The sequence below is a fragment of the Sceloporus undulatus genome, chromosome 2 (genome assembly GCF_019175285.1).
Source record: "Sceloporus undulatus isolate JIND9_A2432 ecotype Alabama chromosome 2, SceUnd_v1.1, whole genome shotgun sequence".
Lineage (NCBI taxonomy): Eukaryota > Metazoa > Chordata > Lepidosauria > Squamata > Phrynosomatidae > Sceloporus > Sceloporus undulatus.
The window spans coordinates 75,799,153-75,823,687 of record NC_056523.1 but is presented as its reverse complement, the minus strand read 5'-3'; the positions used below and the strand labels follow the sequence as shown (position 1 = coordinate 75,823,687).

The 24,535-nt window shown below is 44.1% G+C and overlaps 1 protein-coding gene across 1 annotated transcript; it reads right to left on the bottom strand.

Moving 5' to 3' along the window:
- Positions 1 to 9,468: 9,468 nt before the first annotated feature.
- Positions 9,469 to 24,526, bottom strand: HYAL2 (hyaluronidase 2). Its single transcript, XM_042452887.1, has 4 exons — positions 24,073 to 24,526; positions 20,489 to 21,475; positions 14,094 to 14,183; positions 9,469 to 11,048 (listed from the first exon to the last, which is right to left on the bottom strand). Exons 2-4 carry the CDS (start codon positions 21,422 to 21,424, stop codon positions 10,647 to 10,649), a joined length of 1,428 nt encoding a protein of 475 aa, XP_042308821.1. The 5' UTR covers positions 21,425 to 21,475; positions 24,073 to 24,526; the 3' UTR covers positions 9,469 to 10,646.
- Positions 24,527 to 24,535: the final 9 nt, after the last annotated feature.

The window sequence follows — 24,535 nt, the reverse complement described above, 5'->3', positions numbered from 1 at the left end:
TAAATTCCTGGTATTTCCACCCATGATGATTTTGTGCAAGCATTTGTTCTTTTTATGTGTTTCAGCCTGTTGGACTGTGTGATAAACAGAGCAATATTATCAGAGCTGGATTTTTTCTCCATGTTTTTACGCCTTGTTCTTAACCACATCTCCATTCCACTTTATGGAATGAGTAGGTTTGAAAAATGCACAGTTAAAAAAGAAACCATTGGGGGGAAATTGGAATTAGAGTCCAATCCCCATCATATATTAGTTGAAAGAAGGAAGCAATGTGCTGTTTGGTTCTCCTTTAGCCCTTCAGCTCCAGCCAATGGAGGGTTCAAATCTGTAGGCTGCTTATATGCCTCGCTAATATGATAGATTTATGGGGAGGGTGGAAGCATTTCAACCTCCCTCTGTTTTTATAAGATAGTAATGGGTCCTATGCTGCTCCCTGCTCCATTTGATCGCCCAGTACTTCCAAGCGTGGCACAAACACTTCAGTAGTAATGGCATGTGGCACTTGTGCAATCACAAGACATTTCACCATGAATTCTAAGGAAATGTGGTATCCCCACAACAGAATTGAAACCTTGGAAGAATATATGCAAGTTGTACAATAACTGAGAAATAAAGGGAAATGTATGATATCTTGGTTATGCATAAAATACAGATATCTGTGCCCACTGGAGTCACCAGTAGAGGTCTCTCCAGTAGTCTTGTCTTAAACTGACAGTTAAAAACTGTTATAAATGGTGTAAACTAAGCTTTGGAAAAGGGAATAATTGGGACAATTTCCTATAAACTCTTTGTTGAAACAAATCCAATAATTTAAGCAGTGCGACTGTTCAATGGTGAGAGTTCTCTTTCATTCTCCAAGTAGGTACACAGTCCGTTTGCACAGCAGACATTTGACAGACCAACTCCCAAAAAGGTTAGAGAGGAAAAAATACAAAGTGTAGCCAATCATAAGTACTGTCCCTTTTGGCTATAAATGTAAAAACTGCTATAGCCAATAAATTTAGAGACATGGGAGCAGATAATTTAAATTCAAAGCTGAGTCAATGGAGTTTTCATACCATATGAAAGATCTGTTTATCTTAGCCTGTGTGATTCATGGAGGTGATTCCACAGTAGAACAATTTTGTTCTGCTGTGAACACTAATGAAGTATTTTGGCAACAAGGGAGCAAGCTGCCCATCTGGTGTTGATCATAAGTGTGTGTGTGTGTGTGTGTGTTTTCTGTTTTTCCTAACATTTCAGCAATTTTCAGGGGGGAAAAAGTTAACACTTTCTTGTGATTCCTGATGAACTATGGAGCAAAGTAAAATAAGTCCTCAGTTTTTTGTGGGGTTTTTGGGCTATCAGGCCGTGTTCTAGAAGAGTTTATTCCTGAGGTTTTGCCAGCAGCTGTGGCTGGCATCTTCAGAGAAGATTTCTATGAAGATGCCATCCAAAGCTGCTGGCAAAACATCAAGAATAAACTCTTCTAGAACACGGCCTGATAGCCCAAAAGGTACCAGGTCCCATGTGATCTTGGCTGCTAAGCAGGGTCAGCAATGGTTAGTACTTGAATGTGAGACCACCAACCAATACCAGGTGCTGTAGCCTATATTTCAGAGGAAGGAATTGGCAAAACACCTCTGATTATTCCTTGCTTAAGAAAATTCCATGAAATTCATGTGGTCACCCTAAATTGGCAGTTGACTTAAAGGCACATACTGCACACACATATTTTTATTTTGGATCTGTGTTATATCTTATCCCACTGAATAAAAGAGCACAGAAGTACACCCAGTTCCTGACATAAATTGGCTAGATATTGTTAGATTCAAACACTGACAACTATTTGTGGTTCTTATAGATTCTTTTAGTGCATAAATTATACGAATCTGAGTTGTATGGCTTAATCCCTGGCATCTGGAAAAACATCTGGGTAAAGTGTTGGGTGGGTAGACTGGTCCCTGCTGTATAGGCCAGCTAAATTATTCCACATCAACCATTGTAGCAGAACAATGGGGCTTAACAACCCTTGTCTTTCTGAAATAATAAATGTTTTATTAGGGAACAAGCTTTGTTGGTATCCCCTGATGAGGCAGCTTGTAAATAGTGGTGGGTGGAAAGAGAGGAGCAATGAACATTCTTGGCAGACTCATTAGAGACAAAAAGAAAGCAAATACTCGCTGTATGTGGGGTTGTTCAGATCCGCCCTGGCTCCCACTGAAATTAATCTCTGAAAACTTTTCCAAACATAATTTTAACGCAATACAGTTTTCTATTCAATACACACACTGACTCCAATGTCAATATTACAATATCCTGTTCCTAGAAAATAGGAGGCAACTTTGTTATGAGAAGAGATTAGTTGGGAGGCATTATAGTTGCTCTCACCCCTATTCACATAAGAAAGAAAAAGGAAGGATGTGTATTATGAAGCTCAAGAGGTAAAGATCACACTTTCTCGTGAGCTATGTTTTCAGTTGTTAATACTGTCCTGGGTGCTAGAGATTACAGAGATGCAACTCAAGTTACAACCAACATGTGTTTGCACAGGGCAATATAGATGTCCTCAGATTTCCTATCTTTTCTCTGTTCAGTTTGTGTGGATCTTCCTTCAACCTAATCTATTGTAATTGTGCAGTATGAAAGGGCACTGGCTCTCTAAACTGATAATACAGCATTTGTTCTCAGCTGTTGCATAATCTCCAGGGGCTCTGCAAAGAAATGTAAGACATTCACTTGTTAATACTCAGGACCCTTTCAAGCTACATATTATCAGACTATAGTTCCCCCTTAACTGCCATGATTCTGTCCCATGGAGTCCTAGGGTTGCCAGTTAGGGAGGGGCCTTCACAATTTTTAGCCAGAGAACTCTTCCAGCTGTTTACCAAACTACACTCCCCAGAATTTCATAGGATTCAGCCATGGTGGTTGAAGTGGAATCATAGCACTATAATTAGGTAGCGTGAAAGGGTTCTAGGACTGCTTTCCAATACAAGAATCAAGGCTGTGAGTGGCCCCTGAGAAGAGGAAGATGAGAGAGAAAGTTAACTCTCTGCACCGTCATAGGTCAACACAAAGGGCAATGGTTTGGATTTGTCCTTTAGCTCTCCATGGTACTACTGGTCTTTTCATTTGGTCTTTAGTGCTCAGACACCACAACACAATGAAACCAACCACTGTCCCTACCACTCCTTTCTGGGCGTCTGCACAGCTACACAAATTCAGGCATTCTTGAATGAACAAATGAGGACAGAAATCATCTTAGCCCCACTCCAACACTCCCCAAGTGAGGAGAGCAAAGAAATGCACAAAGAAGTATTGAGCTAGTACACTCTTCTTCCTCAAGCATTTATTCAATGATGCTCCATGGAATGGGCTTCCTCTTCCTTTGTCCTATGCCACGTCTTGGGATGGAGTTCAGAATTAGCCTAAACTTAGATTCCCCCCACTCCCGCCCATCTATAATATCCAAGCTGTATTGTCATGTGCTGAAGAAAAATAAAGCAGCCTGTGTTCTGCTCATGCCTAAGATAGCAGCTTATCACTTGGTTTCATGGAGACTAGATTTGTTGTGTAGATAATGATTCATTATTTATTCTTGGATTGAGAAATGGTTTTAAGTACCGTATCTAGGAAGGATAAAGCAAAGAATATGTTTTGTTTTGGTCTCACACTGTATACCACCTAGTTTGCAATGCTATTCTCCACGCTATCTTGAAGTGCTGACATGCAGCCATGCTTCTTAACAGGACAGGCAATGCCAACAACTCATGGATGAAAAGGGAGTAGTGTAGGGTTGCCAGCAGAAAACAGCCATAAGGCCAAAGCATAAGCTGTGGGAAATGCAGGATTTGGAGAGAAGCAATGAAAGCCTCTTACAGCTTAGGAGTTGAGAAACCCTTCTCTGCATCTTTTATTAGCCCCTCAAGAACCATCATTTGTCTTCCCAGCCCAAGGTCTGTTCTCTTCAGCTTCATTTATCTTACTTAAGCTTCACCTTCCAAGATAAGTCTACTCTACTGCCAGACAAGTCTTACCAACTCTTACCTCTGGAGCAGCCAAAACCAAGTTCACTCCATCTTCTGCATGACAGCCCTTCAGGTACATAAAGATGGCTTTCATATCAACTCTCAGTCTTCTCCATTCCTCAACTGTTTGTAGTATAAAAGTGACACTGGTTTTTAGCTAAGCTGGCAAATTTTTTCTGAACAAATTTTGCCAACAAGCCCCTACATCACATAAGTTGGGAGTCAACTTGAAGTCTAGAGGTTAGAATGGCTTCTCCTGTTCCTGGGACCACACAAATCTCCCTGTCATGCATTTCTCCCCTCCACTTTCTAGCTTATCTTCCTCTCCCAGACGGTCTACATCCCAGGGTTTTTCCTCTCTACTCTCTTGCTGCAGACAAGGCATCCATTCTTCAACAAGCAATAAACTGCCAGAGGCTGTCAGCAGCTGACCAGCCCTAACACCCAGCCTCAAGCCCCGTCTTTTTTCCTCCCAGGATAATTGTGACTTATGGGAGGAAGTGCTTACAGCTCATCTTGTACCACATGGTACAAGTCCACGTTTGTTCAATCTTTCTTTCCAATGATTATCTAACAAGTGTTTTGGCTTCAGTGTTTTTATCATGGTTACAGAAAGCTGAAATGAGGGCTCATCTAATCACCTTTCTGATGCATAAAATCATAAATGATCATATGCTTTTTCTTTTGGTACATAGGGAAAGCATAGAGCCAAGAAAAAGAAAGAATGGGAAGGAAGGAAGGAAGGAAATTTCTCTCCACTTCGGTAACTGAACTCTCTGGCTGGTTCTATGCTTTTAAAAATGTAAGCAGCACAGTGTGAGCTGTTTGGATTGCAAGCCAGCAGTGAATATTCAAGGTTATGTTCATACTGGGTTTTAAACATTTTGAAGTATCTGAGGTTGTTTAAAACCTTCAGGGATCATTACATTGCCTGGTGTAGGATACACTGGGGCACAGGTCTTTTCATAAGTTGTTCTACACATATGGGTGTTCAGCAACTAGCAATGATAAATACTATTGTTTTATTCCTTGCTTTATTCATTAATATCACATATTTCATCTGATAAATCCTACTGTTCAGTGATTGTAAAACAATATAGTGGTGAAAATATTTCTAAACATGAAATCATTTCCAATAATTTCTAGTATTGTTGGAGTGAACTGAAGTGATACTATATACTGCTAGTTGGAAGAGTAGATGGACACTAAACCGAAGGAAAATGTTAGGTGTTCAGCTTCATCATCTTGGTACATAAAAGAAACAAAATGGCTTTAAAGCATGTAACACCACAGGTTCTTCTTGATACTATGTATGAAACAGCAATCATGGTAATTTTAACTCTACTCTCAACCCACCTATAGGAATATAGCTGCCTTGAATCCCATTTTGGTAGAAAGGTGGCATATAAATCCCCTAAATAAATAAAGGGCCTGTACAGACAGGCCAAAATAAAGCTGCTTCAGGTCACTTTGGAGATATGTTGTTTAAATGATGCATGTGTCCTAAGAGGCCACAAGCCATGCCAAAGCCATACTCCAGTTCTAAAGACTGAAGCACAGCTTTGGGGCAGCTTCTGGCCTCTTAAGATGCGTGTGTCATTTAAACAGCAATCCTCCAAAGTGATCCGAAGCAGTTTTATTGTGGCCTGTCTGTACGGGCCCAAAGATAAATAAATCTACTTATTCCATTTATATTCCACTTTTCCTTCCAGGAGCTCATGTTGTCATAAATGGCTTTGAATCTGATTCTTTCCAGTGAGGCACACTAACCTCTCACATTTTGTCTCTCATTGCAGGTTAGGCTATTTATCCCATCTAGCCCAGTGCCCTCTACTTCATTTGTAAGCAGTTCTCTAGGGAATCAAACATAGGTGTCTCCTAGTTTTGCTTAGCTGAGGTTCTTTTAATTGGACATGGCAAGGACTACTGCGTAATAACTATGAGCACGCCCTCTGAGCAGGGCCCAACACACCCAGGGAGGTTACATGACTTGCTCCACCTGGGCAGAAGACTTAACCATGCCCCATATACTTAGCTGTGGATTCAATCATGCCCTATATACTTTGCTTGTGATTGCCGTATCACTAAATTTAACCCCCATATGCAATCTAAAATATGATGTTCCATGAACTACTACAGGATGCATTTACTTTTGTGTTGTCATTAAACCCTATACCTAGTTATATAATGCTGATCTTAGATTATGCTTAGCATTCTGTCACTTCCTTTCAAAGGAGGAACAGAGAACAGCTGAGGCTGTTTTCTTCTTCTTGAGCTCTCTTAAGGCACACTTTAAGGCAGAGTGATAGGTCATCTCCCTATTAGTTTTCATGAGTCCTGAATAAGGAGTTACAATTAAAGCAAATGCCATGAAAACAGAAGAAAAAACAGGAATTTGAATACAGAGTGTAAGTTGGTTGGTTCTCACAAACTTTCAACTACTTTAAAGATTCATACTGGACACCCCAAATATTTCACAAGGCTTTTGAGAATTTTTCTTAAAAGAAGGAAGCATTTTTTTAAAAAAACACTACAAATCCCTTCTTGATTTTGGCATGTTCTTAAAACAAAAAATAACTGTGTCTAATTACAGCCTGATTAGAAACTAGAGGTGGAACTTGACAGCACAAAGCATATGCAGACTCAGTGAGAGGGAACCGTGCAATCAATGTGATGAAAGAGAATAAAGCAAAGAAAACAGTTTTCCGTTCCAATGTCTTGAATATATGGAAATGTGTGGAAAAGCTCTGAGACTCTGTGAAAGAAAAAGAAAAAAGTGAAAGAGAGAATTAGGAGGCAGGGAGCACTTGCCTGGGAAAAAGCTTTTGGAGGAGAAGTGGCTCTGAGCCATCGTGTATCCTGACACCTGATCAGCAGCGTCCTGGAAGAACTCGTATATGAGATCTGGCCATGGCTTCCATGGGCTGTAATTCAGCTGAAATTGGAGACATCTGACCATTTATATTAGCAAGCTATTACTTTAGTTATATTGTACACTGTATCCTCCAAGAGAGAAAAAAGATCTTTTGATTTGTTGCCTCCCCTTGAGGCACTAGAGGGTGCTCTCCTACTTGGATGGAAAGGAACAGCAGAGCATTTTCCCTCCCCTGAGTCCGGATCCTACTGCAGCAGAAGGTTTGAGGGATTTACCCAGTTCGTCTGTTCCTAATTTTTCTCAAGCTCACAGTGGAAAAGTCCAATATTCTTGATTTGACAGAACAAGTCAACTACCCGCCTACGTATTTGTCTGAAGAGGCTGATCAACAATTTTTAGATTTACTCTTGGCAAAGCATCCTATTGCAAGATGAGTCAGGGAGAGCAGAGGCAGAGTATGTGGGACCTAGGCTCTGCATGGCAAGCCATCACTCACCCAAGAGCTGAATTTGACCCATGGAGCTCCTGTCAGCAGTAACTGTTTAAAATTTTCTACCTCTTTTCCCTTAATGAGACGCTTGATTAGCCCAATTGCTTAAACCTCACTTGGACAAACAAGAAATGTGAGAATTTTCTGTTTGCTTCTTATGTTCCCAATTACCTTCTGCCAAACTGTATCAGGGCCTAGGTAGCAATGGGCTAAAGATCTCAATGAGCAGGAATAGGGAAACAAAGGAGGAGTGGTACACCTCCTTTCTCCCAATTCAAAGGGATCAATAAAAGAACACCCCTGGTTGAACTTGGCTAGTAAAATAATACTCATATCAAAGTACACCCCTTGCACATTTCTGTTGAAGTTGTGGTTTAAAGCTGGCTCACGCTTCCTTTCCATTTTTGTTCACTTTCTCCAGGGAACTGTTGTGTGCAGCAATCACAGCGCACTCCAGAACTAGCCATATTCCTCCGTACCCAGGAACCTTTTAAGGAAGCTTTCATTTTTGTGGACAAGACCTTGTATTCTCTGTGCTTGTGAAGTCTTAAGTGGAAGTTTTACTTGGTGTTGCAGGGCAGTGTCCATTCCCCCCCCCCCCCCATAGGGCTAACTTAAGGCAGTCTGACTAATGAGCCAGGGCAACCATACCCTTCCCACCATTTGCTTTTAAATGATTTTCCAAAAAAAAGCACACATCCAAAAACAGGCACTTCCTTTCAGAGACCCATCCTAGGTGCTGTAGCAAGAGGTGGTTTATAGAAGCAGCCCACACTTATTCACTGTGCCAGATTCCCAAGGCAGCTGCAATCAATCTCCTCACCCTGCTGCAAATACTCACCCAAACCAAGAATGTTGTTTTGATAAAAAATATACTGCAAAAAGTATATGCAATGCAGCCCCTAGTGAAAAAACAGCCTGAGAGAAGAAATAGACTGAGAGTTAGATAAGTTATAAAAGAAGCCAGGCATATAGAAAGGCTGGTTGCATATCCCAGTTAAGTGATCTCAGGCAGGAGGAATGGAAACAGAGTTGGTGAACAGCATCAAGAACTTGGCCATTGCCTATGGCTTGACAATGTTAACAAGGGTTGACACAACCAGGTGATACAAGACCTTCACTCTGATTCAGCATAGATCTGCGTACATTCTTCTAAGTCTTTGGTCTGGCTCAGATTGAATGAGTTCTCTATTTCCTCAACACCAATGGTCAAGAAGGACAAAACAGCAGTGCATTTGTTCTAGCTCTGCCTTCTAACATTCCCAGCAAGCTTAAAGGGCAGGCACCTCACTCCAGTGGCCATCCTGTTAGCCAAGGAGCCTCATTAGGGCAGGACCTCACTGAGCATCAGAATTCTATTTGGCTCAGCATCTCAGACAGTACTCCAAGAGGACTGCTCACAGAACCCCAACCACTATACTCTGAAATGACCAAGCTAGTGTCAGCCAAGGAATATGCATCCAAAGTAAAAGTTGAGAGATTTGGGAACCTATCTCAGTTGACTGAAGGAACAAGATAACAAAAAGGCCAATGTTGCTTCATCAGACACAAGAATGAGTTTCTTCTTGGAAGGAAACAGCAGAGAAGAAGCCAATCCCACTGTCCCCTTTTCTTCAGCATACATTAATTGGTCCCTAATAGACTCTCAGGCCCAGGGGCTTCTCTATCTCATTGTGGCAACAGCCTGGTTTATCCAACCAAGTCTCACTAGCAGGAACACTAGACCAGAAAGCAGCTCCTTGCTAATTAAGCAAGGCTGAAAAAAGAGAGCTCAGAGCTTGGAAAGATACTTTGGCCAAGTGGTCTGGACATTTATGAGAGCTGTACTCAGAAAAAATAACTTTTACAAGCTCTAGGATTGCTGAAGGCTAGGCTGGCAAACAGCATCTCTATGAATAACAGCATCAAGTGAGAGGGAGCCATTTCTTTCAGTCTCCCTTTTGGGATCACATCAGAGGCTACGATACTCAGGGCCATCAGGAATTATCTCATTCAGGCACAGCTACCTGAGGTTCTCACTGGAGAAAAACCAGCACTGTCAGGAGCCACAGTTCTGTGTTGAAGCGAACAAGCCACACTCACAGAGGATGTTAAAAAAAAACACCAACTGTTTATTGGGTCCAAAGGCAAATATTGCTCAGAGCTGGAGTCTCCTTATTGGCAGAGGCAAAATGGAGAAGAACCATCCTCTGGGAAATTAGTACACAATACAGAACACTGATTATTTTTCTCTATGTGTCTTTAATTCTTTTGAGGTAAAACTTTTTGGTTTTCCTGTAATAGATGCAGGGCTCCAACTAAGCACTGGCCAAACACACATGGACAGAGCATGGCATTCCCATTCTCCTATGAATGCCCTTATTTAGGCAATCTTTTTTTAAAAAAAGTATTGCTCACTCTACCCCATTCACCAGTAAGCAAAAGGATATTTTTACTTCAGCACTTGCTACCCTCCAAGATAATCCCCATTGACTGAGCGGTACTCCTCCTCCACTACCACCCAACCTAAAGAGACACATAACAGCAGCAATTTCTTCTTACTACAGCAGCTCCATCACACCCACCCTGCTCCTCTTCCTAGACCTATGATCCAGTTCTATAATGGTGCCCCCATCTCCCCTTATAACAGAAGAGCCAAGCACTCCCTTCACCAGTCCTGGCAGACAAGACCCAGAGGGGGTTTCCCCCTCTCTCTCTCCAAAAAAGCCTGTGACAATGGATGCAAATATTCAGACACACACCCCCTTCCCCATCTCCCCAGTCCCTACTCTTTTTCAAATAAACCTGTCTCACTCGCCACATCCCACTTTCCCTTTGGGTAGCTGATCCAAGGCATCAAGGTCACTATTATCCCAAAGGCACTTTTGGACAGCCCAAGACCAGAGGCAGCAGGGGGAAATTCAGACCAGGCCATGCTTCATGGCAGCACCCCATCATCACTGCCAGTCCCTACAACCATCTTCTCTTACAGTCATCTATCTGTCTGTGAGCAGAGATACTGTCAGTGGGAGGGCAGAAGGGTCCCTTGAGCCTCTCAAAGGACAGTGGCACATATGGGAGAGGTAGGACAGTCTCTTAAATAGTAGGTCTGCTACATCACTGCTAAATAAAGATACAAAAAAACCAAACAAACCCAAAACCCAAGAGACCAAATGGCTTCTATTTCTTCCTTTTCTGACTACCCTTCACTGCCTACTGCATCCCCTCTTGCTCCCACTCTATGCACCAGGAACTCATTTGCACACCACACAGATTCCATTTAGAGGTGGCCCTAGTGTAAACAGGCCAGGAGAAGGGCAGTCATCAGCAACTGGAGTCCCAGGTTCCAGGAAAGGTCAGGACCACCACCTGGTGGATTCAGCTGCTCCTCACATCCTTCCCCTTGCCAGCCCTGGTAGCAATGGCACTGGAAGTTGGCCTGTAGGAAGGCAATGTCTTCCCGAGTGAGCTCCCCTCTGGCCACCAGCAATGGCTTTTGCATAGGATCATTGCGAAGGATCCGGAAGTTGGCTGGGTTGAGATGCAGGAAGACATCAGTATCATTGTTTCGGCGGTGGCAGCGTCCGTGACTGTTGCACTGAGTCTGGCTGCAGAGTTCGGCTGCTGTTGTCACATTGACAATATAACGACCAAGGTCTTCCTCAATGAAGTTTTTAAGCACCTGGCAGGTTTCCTAAAGAGAAGATGATTTTGTATGAACTACCACAAGTCCAAAAGCAGGTGAAATACAGAGAAAAGACAAGACTAGTGGGTGCAGTTGAAAGATAGGCTAGTTCAAGATTCTCCTCCTATTGTTTTGCAGCCAAGAACTGGATGAGAGTGAGAGAGGTCAAAGAAAGGTATTTTCAGTATGATAAAACTCACGGAAATTCAGATTATTCTGGTAAGAGAACATAAAGCTCAAAATTATGCATGCTTCAATAGGCCTTTTCCAGATTACCATACAAAGGACTTCTGCTTTGGCCAGCATTTTTCAGTTTTGCAACCAGTAACCATTAGGTGTATTTAACTGATTTATATCTCTTTTGTTAAAGAACTCAAGGGAATGTACATGGGGGCTCCCAGGTGATCTCCCATCCAGACATTGACTAAACCCAGGCCTATCTAGCTTCAGCAGTAATTGCGGAAGCTTAACAGACATCAATGACATAATCCAGTTATTGCTCCCTGCTGTTGCTTATTATCCTTCCATGAAGTTTGAAAGAATTGCCCTTCAGAGAGCTCAACTACCAAGTTTCCAATGCAACGCAGTCCACAGCACTTGGTACTGAGCCAGCGTGGAGTCGCTATGGTTGGTACAGTATATTGGACTGGACTTAGGTGACCCACATTCTAGTCTCCAATGAACCATGGTATTCACTGGAGGGTCTTGGCCCAGGTCACAGTCTCTTGCCTGAGCTACCTTACAGGGTTGTTCTAAGGTTAACGTAGTGGTGGGGAGCCAAGCCTTGAACTCCTTAGAGGAAAGGCAGGAAACAATAAATACAGTGCATACTGGAGGCAGAAATTCAATGTTGTTGGCTGCAGAACAATTGGAAGAAAAGGACTGCTGACATAAAGAATGTCCAGATCCAGCCTGCAGAGGGTCTGGGTTGCCTTGTCTCCCAGAGTCCCACCACCTCCAACTTGGAACCCCTTTCATTAGAGGGCTGTCTTTATGTTCTTGTCTTTCTCTTTGGAGGAATAAGCAAGGGTTTTATTTGTGATTTGTTGTTTGCATGACTTATATTACATTTTATGAGGCACTTGCAACTGATTTAGATACTTGTAATTTGTGACCTCAGATTTGTAATTTGTTAACTGTGTTTCTATGCAGACTGTTATCACCCTCTGATGACAAACAGATCCCCATTGGGGAATTAATTTTCTTGCCCTCAGCTGGCACTTCCAGGAGCAATACTCTTCCCAACTCCAGCCCCTTCTCTGTTTGGGGAAATGGGCAGTGGAGTTGAGCCTAGTTCCTGGACAAAAAAGCTCCACCCAGCACTCTGAGCCAGGGACCCAGTGACATCAGGGTGCGTTGCTATCCAGCTGTCAAAAGAACCCAGCCCTCCATCCTGTTTTAGTTCCCTACAACTGCTCTATAAGGCTTCCTTCCCTTTAGTCTCCCTACTTCTCATATGTATAAACTACACTAGTGACTTTTGCAGCATGAGATATAAATCGGGCTCCCCAGTTCCAACATTAAAATTAAAGTAGCTGTTGGCCATTACATTTGGTGCACACCAACAGGAGTATTATTCTGTCCTTGCATCTCTGTTGTGAGTGTTCATAGACAGAGTACTAGCATCAAAGTAGCAACCCGTTCAGTTTCATAGCAGAAGTGCCACTGAGGCCTCTTTTGAGACTACACCACTCAGAGCAAACATAGCAGGATCTCTGGATATCTCAAAGGTAAAAGGCCACTAAGATGCAAAAATATCCTTATTCCTTTTAGTGTTGCCTTCCCATTGTGGACCCTTCCCTATGTTTTGGACCACAACTTCCACTAGCCCCACTCCATATGGCCAGTGGTTGGGAATGATGGGAACTGTAGCCCAACACAGAGAAGATTGTTTTTGCATAGGGGTGGGCAACTAGAAGCCTGTATAGCCTTGCATGTCCATTTTTGTGGGGTTCCAAGAGTCCCCTGCTACTCATGGTCATCAGAAACTTGATGCCTTAGCCTTGCATAACACCATTTTCATTTGGAACAAGATAAGACGTTGATTGTGCGTCTTGTTTACAAGAGGCTTCACGTTCCCAGAACCATTTACTTGTTTACAAATGAAGCTCATGATGAGCATACACCTTGGTTTAAACAGAACATTGTACTGTTTGAGCCAACACATTCTTTTTCATTGCAAATTCACTGGCAGCATGGGAGTACAGACCCAGAACTACCAGAAGCTGCCCACTTTTGCTTTAGTGGCAGACAGTGCTTCAAGACCAGCCCTCCCTTCAGCCACCATCTGGAAGGGGAGAGAGGCAGGTGAGCTCCAACTGCCTTCCTCGAAGAAGACCAGCCCTCCCTTCAGCCACCATCTGGAAGGGGAGAGAGAGGCAGGCTAGGTCCAACTGCCTTCCTCGAAGAAGACCAGCCCTCCCTTCAGCCACCATCTGGAAGGGGACAGAGAGGCAGGCTAGGTCCAACAGGCCTGCCTGGAAGAAGCAGAGTCCTCCCTCCGGTCCATCTGCCTTGGTCCAGGCCTCAGAGGGAGAGAAGAATGCTGGACCTGATCCCCTCCCTCCCTCATCATTCCCTTCTCCTTTTGTGTCGTGTCTTTTAGATTGTAAGCCTGCGGGCAGGGAACTGTCTGGTTAAAAACTAATAAATGTAAGCCGCCCTGAGAGCCATTAGGGCTGAAGGGCGGGATATAAATACCTAAATAAATAAATAAATAAATAAACTTCTAATGAATTATGGCAGCCTTTCCAGACCAGGTGCCCATCAAATTTGTTGCCACTGGCCATGCTGGTTTGAGGGTGAGTCTCTATGCTTACCTTTCCACCCATACCTCCTCTGTTTGCTTACCAATATAATGGGATACTACCTTGCCTATTTTCTTCAACATCTTTTCCATTTTTAGCTCCTAGATGGAGCAAGTTGGAAAATCACCTACTTCCTGAAGAAATAGAGGACCCAGCAAGCTCATGACAGAAAGGAAAACAAGCCTGTTCTCAGCTTATCTTTGCATAAAATCATGCTTGGTGTGTGTGTGTGAAAAGTATTACATACCCCACTTTTGGTATCTTCTGTATCGCCCCATAAAATAGCACCAGCTGCCCCCAATGCAGCAGACTCTCCAATGGTGGAGATCATATCCATCTGGAAGAAAATCATGAAGGGTATCAGTACAGATTTTCAAGAAATCATCAGAATATATTATAGGTCAGAAGTTATATAATCCATTCTCATTGCTGAACAGCTACTGTTCTTTCTGCATGGAAGAAGCAGGCACTAATGCCAAGTTATGATCCATTTGCCTTTCAAAATATGCACTGACAGATAGAAATAACACACAGGTAGCTCCTCCATGATAATGGAGGAAGGAGCCTTTCAGTTCGATTCAGTTCCATCTTGGGGAGAGAGAGGCAGAGCTCCAACTGCCTGCCTTAATAAAAAAAAGCCCCTCCCTTCAGCCACCATCTTGGGGGGGAGAGAGGCAGGCAAGCCTCCAACTGCCGACTGAAAGAAGGAAAAGCCTCCCTTCAGCCACCATCTTGGGGGAGAGAGGCAGGCAAGCTCCAACTGCCTGCCAGAAAGAAGGAAAGCCCTCCCTCAGCCACCACTTTGTGGGGGGAGAGAGGCAGGCAGCTCCAACTGCCTGCCAGAAAGAAGGAAAGCCCTCCCTCAGCCACCATCGGGGGGGGAGAGAGGCAGGCAAGCTCCAACTGCCTGCCGAAAGAAGGAAAGCCCCTCCCTTCAGCCACCATCTTGGGGGGAGAGAGGCAGGCAAGCTCCACTGCTGCCAGAAAGAAGAAAGAGCCCTCCCTTCAGCCACCATCTTGGGGGGAGAGAGGCAGGCAAAAGCTCCAACTGCTGCCTGAAAGAAGGAAAGCCCTCCCTTCAGGAGCCAACCATCTTGGGGGGAGAGAGGCAGGCAAGCTCCAACTGCCTGCCAGAAAGAAGGAAAGCCCTCCCTTCAGCCACCATCTTGGGGGGAGAGAGGCAGGCAAGCTCCAACTGCCTGCCAGAAAGAAGAAAAAGCCCTCCTTCCGACCACCATCTTGGGGGGAGAGAGGCAGGCAAGCTCCAACTGCCTGCCAGAAAGAAGAAAAAGCCCTCCTTCCGACCACCATCTTGAGGGGGAGAGAGGCCTGTTATTTTTTTTTTTTACTTTGTATTGTACTTCCTGTTGTACACTGCTTTGATCTAATTTGGAAAAGCGGTATATAAATAAACATTATTATTATTATTATTTGCCAGGATGCTGTTATGACAGCAAGATTTTGTAAAAGAAAGCATAGCTCAGACATACCTCAAAGGTAAAGCATATAAAATTTCCCTATCAGTCAAGTCCTTGAAGTGCTGTTGTAGTTTGTCTTCTTACTTACTCAGGATAACAGGATATAATTACCTAGGTCAGATAGTGTGCCCATCAGCAGCATGAACAATGAGCACATGCAATATCTGTGGAGTGATGGGGATACAAACTGGAAGCTCTAGTTGGTTGCTGGTTCCCACAGCACATACGTGGAGCAATGCATTCCCTAACCTCACATTGTGCTCTGTTGTAATTCCCTACACAGCCTTAAAGTTGCTGTGCCACAGTAATATATGTCAGGAACTTTGCCCTTGCACAATTCTGTATCTGATGATAAATTCCAGAAGCTTGCCTCTGGCATCTCACAGCATAAGTATTTGTCTTTCTGGGAGCAGGGGTGGGAAGAGACAGCATGCACCTGATCTCGCCGTGTCCTCTTACTAATGGGGCTACTGTTCCCCAAATACCCCAGCCAATATAGGCATTTTTAGTAATCCAAAAAAAAGTAGTATTACCAAGTTCTGAGAGCAGGAGTTCATGGACAGACAGGACACAAGTGAACAGCTCAGGTTGGCTGCTGACAAGATCCACAGAGGTTCTTCATCAGCTCAAAGACAAGACGGGGACAAAAACAAACAAAACAAAGGGACGAGGGCCATTTCATTGACTCAGGAGAACTAACAGTTGCTTTCACTGTTAGTTCCAGTTCACAGCCTTTCACATCTAATCCAATCTTATGCATAGACTGACCGACAGCTGATTTAGGCTAGTGGGCCAAAGAAAGCCAATGCTGGCTACATCTTGAAATAATGCAGCTTGACACCACTTTAATTGTCATGGCTCCATCCTTTGGAATTCTGGGGTTTGTGGTTTGTTGTAGCAGCAGAGCTCTGTAAGAGAAGACTAAATATCTCACAAAACTACAAATCCCAGAATTCCATAGCCTCAAGTATGGCAGTTAAAGTAGTTCAAACTGCATTATTTATGTAGTGCAGATACAGCCTCCATCTACTGTTGTTGGGCCAGAAAGTTGAAGTTACTCCTAACAACCAAGTATAATCACATCAGTTCTCACAACTGCCTATATGTCATATTCTTTATGCCCATGCCCATCCAGAAGCTATAGGAAAGAAAATCCTCAACAAGACTATATTCCAGTCTCAAAATTTTAATGACAGTTTTTGGCAAGGGACATACAATATAATTTCCCAAGGTCAGAGCACAAGAGGAGACCAGTTTTGCAGGGCTTCTCTAATCTTGACTTTTTAAAAGAGTTACTTTTATGAGCTACAACTGTCACAATACTCCAGAAAGCATGGCCAGCAATTTTGTAAACTGTAGTACAAAATAGTAACTTTCCCATGTTTTACTAGAAAAATGGACAGGACCAACATTGCTAGCTGAACAAACAGAAGCAAGAAAGCAATTCCACCCCCAGAACCACTCTATTACTATTAACTTTCAATACAGAGTGGGGGACGGGGGAGGAAAAGAGAAGCATTAGGCTAAAGCTGGGAGATTTCTTCTCTTAGCTAGCCATGAAGCAATGTTAATGGGATTTTTTTTAAAAGCCAGATCAGCAGAATCAGCATATATAAATGGGAGCAGCTGGAATGGTGTTCTTGCTCCCAAATTTCAGGATACAACTGAATGAAGCTGGGAGCCAGGCACAGGGGCTCAAAGGAGCCATTCCCCAAATGTGGAAGCAAAACTTAGATTAAAGGAAGTACCAGCCAAGAATTGCAATCTCAGAATTGGCATAACATTCATACATATGAGCTATGCTTCAAATTGAAGGCCTGTAGGTTATGATGGCAGGGGTATTCTGTGGTGTGACAGAAATCCCTGGAAGACCAGGACAAATAATGATGCTAAAAATCAGTACAAAGGTCAAGGGAAAAGAATTGTCCAATGAGTCAACCTTTAGCCATAGCACTAGTCCCCAAACTGCGCTCTTTAAGGGATTTTGGACTTCAGCTCCTAGAATCCTAGACTACTGGCCAACATGGCTGAGCCTTCTAGGAACTGAAGTCAAACATCACTTAAAAGGCACAGTTTGGGGACCACTGAGTCAGAAAGTGGTTAAAGTGGTTTAAAAAAAATCAATGGCTGCTATAGAGCAAGCAAAGAGCAACGAGCCACCTAGCTACAATTATACACCCCAAAGTTTGCTATCCTTGCCTAGAGCAGTCTAAAGTTATCAATTGTTGGTGCTGCATTTACGCTGCTTACCTTCAGAGCACTCTTCACTCAATCTGCATGCTTTCTGAGCAGAAGGGATAAAAACCTCAACTCACTAACTTCCACTCCATCCATGGAGGAAAAAACCAGCCACATGAAGGGCAAGTGTTGCATTTTTGAGGCACCAGCTGGCCACAGAGTGTTCCAAAATGCTCAGCTGTAAACCTGGTCAGAGGCCAGAAACTAAGGGTAAGTATAAATGCCAGAGATTGAGGGAAGCATGAAGGTACCATACCAACACCTGCTTTTCCAAAGACTGACTTGCAATAGACAAACCCTTAGTTGACTTACAAAGAAAGTTGTCAACTGTTTCTCAACAGCTCTGGTTTCTGTTTCAGCACCTTCTCTACCAGAAACATATAGCATTATGTCAAGGTAACAGAAAGGATCCACATCTCAGAGTCAAGTGATCTCAGAAGGATGTAAAAGGAAAGCAAGCATCCCCTGCTACTGGGTGTCTTTCTTCCATTTTCTTATAAAGCAGGGATGGATACCCCCCGAGGTGTTCTGGACTATAACTCCTACTATTAGTCATGCTGGATAAGGCTGATGGGAACCGTAGAAAGAAGAAGAAACATCTGTAGTTTTAGCCTACCAGTTTCCCCATCCATATCATAGAGCCAATTAGGAGGTGTAAATTAGACTATTTTTCTTTCCTATATTGCACTTCTAAAAGCCCCCAATACCACCATTTAAATCCTCAGGGCCATTTTACCAGACACTTTCTCCAGCTTGAAATGAGACTTGAAGCAGAACAAAGTGCCAGGTGGTCCAACCTACTGATCAAAGCTAGGAATCAGACAGCCTACCAAATGATTTTGGTCTGCAACTTCAAGTATTCCTCACCATGGTATGCTGGCTAGAGCTGCTGGAAATGGCAGTCCAACAATTTCTAGAGGACTACATGATTCCCAACATTCAACAAAGGCTCCATCATCTTGATCCAGAGACTATCCCCTGCTACATTCACATCCCAGGGGCATCTGCAAGTTTCTATTCCACTCTACAGCAATAGCTAGCCCCCAAATCACAGAAAAGCTGAAGAAATGCAGCTTGGACTTTGGCACAAGTTTACACATAGAGTAATACACTGTGATGCCACAAGGGATGAACCTGAACTCTGGAAAACCTGTGTTTCTTTGTGTCCCACCATGTAGCCAACATTCTCCTAAAATGGAATCCAAAGTAGAAAGTGTCCCCCTACTCAATCTAGATGCTTCTGTAAGACTGAGCTAAATTCACCTAAGGAAGACAGGAATTCCTCCAGCTCCATCTGACTGGTCATGTGTCCAGCCCAAGACAAAAAGACAGAGAACAGGACTGACAAATGATTCTTTCTAGGATAACAGAAACACCATTAATAACATCATTCTTCTACATCAGTATCACTGGCCACAATCAGGCAGAACTGATGAATGACAGACAGGAGCAGCTGGTTTCTTCAGCCTACCCTCAAAGACAACTTCTTAGGTTTCCAGGATGCTAACAGTACTTGTTTCCATGCTGCTTAGTTCAGTACAGTAGTGTACTCTTAAAATAAAGGTGTTGAGAAATTTGCCCTCCCATTGGGAGAAAATAAAGATGCTTGGCAAAAGATATACTATATGTATTTTTTCCTGTGGTCTGGCACTGAACAACAAAACAGTAGAAGGGAACCTAGTCTATTCAAGAGCAGCTCATTAGAAATGCTAATTTCAGGATGTTTCTGTTATTATGCCAATGGGCCTGCACAACATGCAACCCATGAAGTTGACAGCAGGCCAATCAGGTAGCCAATCAGCCTCCCACCCTGTTCCCATTTTGCAGCCCCAGGCACACAGCATTTATTAAATTCCTAACTATTACCATATACAGTTGGGGAACAGAGCATGAAAAAGTACTATTCTGGACCTGAATAGACTAGAAAGCTGGGCCAAAGCTAACAAAATGAAATTCAACACAGAGAAATGTAAGGTATTGCACTTAGGGCGGAAAAATAAAATGCACAGATATAGGATGGGTGACACCTGGCTGAATGAAACTACGTGTGAAAGGGATCTAGGAGTCCAAGTAGACCACAAGTTGAACATGAGTGAACAGTGTGATGCGGCAGCTAAAAAGGCCAATGCTATTTTAGGCTGCATCAATAGAAGTATAGTGTCTAGATCAAGAGAAGTAATAGTGCCACTGTATTCTGCTCTGGTCAGGTCCCACCTAGAATATTGTGTCCAGTTCTGGGCACCACAATTCAGAAAGGACATTGAGAAACTGGAGCGTGTCCAAAGGAGGGCGACAAAAATGGTGAAGGGTCTGGAAACCATGCCCTATGAGGAACGACTTAGGGAGCTGGGGATGTTTAGCCTGGAGAAAAGAAGGTTAAGAGGTGATATGATAGCCCTGTTTAAATATTTGAAAGGATGTCATATTGAGGAGGGAGCAAGCTTGTTTTCTGCTGCTCCAGAGAACAAGACCCAGAACAGTGGATGCAAACTACAGGAAAAGAGATTCCACCTGAACATTAGGAGGAACTTCCTGACAGTAAGGGCTGTTCGACAGTGGAATGCACTCCCTCGGAGGGTGATAAGAGTCTCCTTCCTTGGAGGTCTTTAAACAGAGGCTGGATGGCCATCTGTCAGGGATGCTTTGATTTGGATTTCCTGCATGGCAGGGGTTGGACTGGATGGCCCTAGTGGTCTCTTCCAACTCTATGATTCTATGATTCTATGACTACAATTACCCAGAATCCTCAATTCTGTAAGTTGCACTGCAAAAGAGTAACTTTCCCAAACTGCTGGCTTGGTGGGTCACAAGGCAGCTGTGGCCTGCAAAAAATGGTTGTGGTTTAAGTGGAACAGACATCCAACCCCAATTGCTGTAACTTATGGGGATCAATTTTTCCCAGTTCTAATACGAAATCCCTTCTTACCTCACTTAAGTATGAAAGGTTTTGTCTGCTTTTATAGGTGGGCCTGGTGTAGACAAAGACAGGCAGCTCATAGCCATTATGATATTCCTGAGAGATACGAAGGGCCTCCAGAACCCGAGACCTCACAAACTTGCGTCCGTTTGTGGTGTTAGCCAACATCTGCTCCAGATAGATGGAAGGATAGAGGGCCGTGCTCTCCCTCCAAAGCCAGTCCAGATGGTTATTGCGTGACTTCTCAACATCAGGGCAATGGCCGGTGTAGCTCTCCTGGTTCTTGCTGTAATCGTGATTGTAGCAGTCTGGGAAGAGGTAGTAGCCCCACAGTTGCTGGGGACGGATGCTCTTGGCAAATTTCAGGGTCTCCCTCATAAAGGAAGAAGCTGAAGACTCAAATTCGTGCTGAGCCTTCTTCTTTATTTCATCCTCTGAGATACCAAGTTTCCGAGAAAGCACAAGCTGACGGGAGGCATTGCGGTAGATGTCTTTTGTCTGCCAGTTCCTGATCCAGACGGGTCTCCACTCTTCCCAGTCAATGACGGCCAGACCCTCCTTTGTCTCAGAGCAGATATACTTAGAAATGTTATCTTGTAAGTGTCCCAGATGCTGCTGCAAACTGCTGTTTTGAGGGACGCCCCCATTCACAGCTACCTTCTGGGCATCATAGTAGGGGTAAAGTCCTAAGCGCTCTTTATAGAAAATAGTCAAGTTCTGGTCCACAAAGCCCTCATTGGGCGAGGCCTGCACGTCAAAGATGCTGAAGTCCAGCTGGACTTTGAAGCGAGGATAGCAGTCCTGAGTTGGCACATTGCAGGCCACAATGAAGGGCCTGCGGGTGAAGATGGGTGGGAAGGCAGGCTTCTTGTACTGCCCAGCCAGGGCACCGAGTACAGCCAGGAAGATTAGCCATGCTATTGCCGGACAAGTGCCTCCCTGCATCCTCTCCGAGTTGGTAGAGCACAAGCTGGCAGATCACAGGCAGAACAAGGCCTGCAAAAAAGGGTGGGGGAGAGAGCAAGAGGACAATGAGGACACAAAAAGTAAGTTCTGGGATTATAGCACATAGGAACACAGGGAGCTGCCATTGGCTCATCAAGCTCAGTACTGGCAGCCCTTACTAGCAGCAGTTGCTCCTTCCTAGCCCTGTCTGAAGCTCCCTGGTGGTCTCCCATCCAAGTACTAATCAGGCCCATTTCTACTTAGCTTCCAAAATCAAGCAAAATTCATTGAGTTCAGTGTGATATGGTAGTGCTGGAAGAAAAGAAAAGCACTATCTCTCTTATACCACTAAGTTTCTACCTTGTGAATGGTAATTACAAAAGTTGACTATTCTGAAATGCCTCTTAGAAGAACACCTCAACTTGCACCTCCATCTTTTCTTTTGTATCAGTAACAGTGCCCCACCCTGACTCTAGTCTTGATCACACTCAGAAGGGGAGAGAAATCCTGGGATTAATTTGGAAAGTTGAGATGCCACACAAGGAAACGAGAGCACTGGCCTAGTCTGGTATAAAATGTGCAAGGTAAACCTAGAAGATGTGTGTTTCCTTATTGTTGAACCTCTTGCCTCAACGTCTAGCCTTTGCACTGTGATACCCCAACAGCCATGATCTCCATTATCCCCACCCATGCGATGGTACCAGATTCTCACAGCTCAGCCAGTAACCTGGAGTAACCCACCCACTCATAGAACTGACTTTTGGGACAGTTCATAGTGTGCATGTTGTGTGCCTTCAAATCATTTCTGACTTATAGTGACACCTTCCCCTAAGGCTGAGAGAGTGTGACTTGCCCAAGGGTTTCATGGCTAAGTTGGGAATTGAACCCTGGTCTCCACAGTCTTAGTCCAATGCTCAAACCACACTGCCACACTGGCTCTCTCCAGTCCATAGACAGCCCAGCAAAAAGTTGAACAGGTACAATCAAATAAGCCAAAGAGAGCAGAAAATCAATTTTGTTCTGCTCCCTGGAGCCTCAAGAATCAGCATGGAGCCACATATGTCTGGAAAAGTAGTGTGCATGCTTACAGGCTTCCAGTCTGCCACAGCAAGACAAAGATGCTTCTTCCTAAGAAGGGCAGCCAGTCAAAAAACACGAACAAGTTCCTGCATCTCTCTTCCTTGCCTTCCTCCCCCTACACCACCCGCCAATATTTCATCAACATCATCATAGACAAATTCATGGAGGAAAAAAGACCATTACACAAGTCTCCAGATTGCACAGAAGCGCCATTGATTTTTGTAGGTAAATGAAGGAGTACAGAAAAAAGTTAGCCCACTATGACCCCGGTAGAGGAAGTTTTTCATTAAGGCAGCCAACCAAAGGAAGGGAACCTTCTGCTTTTACTCTGACAGAGATTTGCCTTGATGGCTTTTGCGTCTTGGAACCAAAGCTCTTTTAAAGAATGGTTATGGAACTCCTGGGAAATAAGGTGTACACAGGCTAAAGGCGTTGGAAAGAATGAAAGAAAGCTTTAAAATTATTCCAGCCTACCTTAACCTGAGTCAAATAAATCTCCTTCAACAAAACAGTAACAGCAACAACTGAATATTTGCTTAGGAAAAGGCATCCTTTGTTCTAAAACTTCACACTCCCCAATGCACAAACCCACAATGGTTCTCGGACTTTTTTCCATTAGAAAGAAAGAATCAGAAGAAAGCTGGAAAGTGAAGCTGGATGTTTGAGAGACAAAGGTGGAGTGTGTCCGGACTGGAACAAACAAAGCCCCCCAAAAAGGTTAGCCACTTAAAAAGTCTCCATGCATGGGAGGAAGCAGACCTAGGCTGCATCTGCATTGAAGCAATAATTCGGTCTGACACCACTTTAACTGCCATGGCAGTTAAAGGCAGGCTCCAGAAGTGTCCCAGCAAACTACCATTCCAGAATTCCAGAGCCCAGAACCATGGCACTTAGTGGCGTCAAACCAGATTAATGCAGCAGTGCGGATGCAGCTCTAATTTTCCAACCTTTGCTTGCTTCAGCGCTGAATCCTCTTCAAGGCTGACACTGAAGCCATCAGATGCGGTGAGGGGCAGGGAGCAGAGACCAGGAAGGACCCTTCCATTTCCACAAAGAAAAACCCAAGTTTACTGAAGCCAGGTCAGCCCTCCCATGTGCTCCCCCAAACACCAAGCCCAGCCAGAAGGAGACTTGGAGGGAGGAAAACTCACCCCCAAATAAGTTACACCAGTCTCTGCTCACACTATTATCCTGTCTGGATGCAAACCAGAATCTTCCCAGCAAAGCTATCCCAGTGGTGTGCCTAGGAATGGGCCGGGGAGCGGGGAAGGAGTGAAGAAGTTCAAGGAGAATCCCTTTTTGAAAATCCTCTCTTTTCCTTCCTTTTCTTCTCCCATTCCCTGGCTGGGCTCCCTCCAAGGGCACAGCACCAAGGAGGAGGTTTGCCAAGCCAAGCCAAGCAGGGGGGAAAGGAAGGGCTCTGCAGAAAACCTCTCCTTGCACCCAGGCCAGAAAGGAAGTGTCACACCACCCAAGCAGGGGACCAGGGCTCCTCCAATGCATCTCTGGTCCAGGAGGAACCCCAAAATGTCCTCCATTGGTAGCAGGCCTCTGAAGCATCCATTGACCTTTCATGGGGTGTTCTGAGCTCTTCTTTGGTCATGCTCCTCATTTTCCTTCAATGTCCTCCATTTGGGGCATGACTAAGAAGCATCGATTGAGACTTCTAGGAGTGTTTCACACTTTACTTTGGTCATGTCCTCCATTCTTCTGCCAGGTCCTCCATGTGGAGCACGACTGAGAAGCATTGATTGACACTTCTAGGAGTGTTTCTACTTTAGTTTGATCGTGTCCTTCATTTTCCTTCAAGATCCTCCATTTCTGGGCACAACCAAGAAGCACCCACTTACACTTCTAGGGGGGGGGGGGCTAGTGATGTCCTCCATTTTTCTTCCAAGTCCTCCATTTGGAGGCATGTCTAAAAAAGCACGCATTTGCACTTCTTGCGAGTCTTTTGTGCTTTTCTTTGGTCGTGCCCCTCAGTTTTTCTTCCAGGTCTTCCATTTGGGGCACAACTGAGAAACCTCAGTC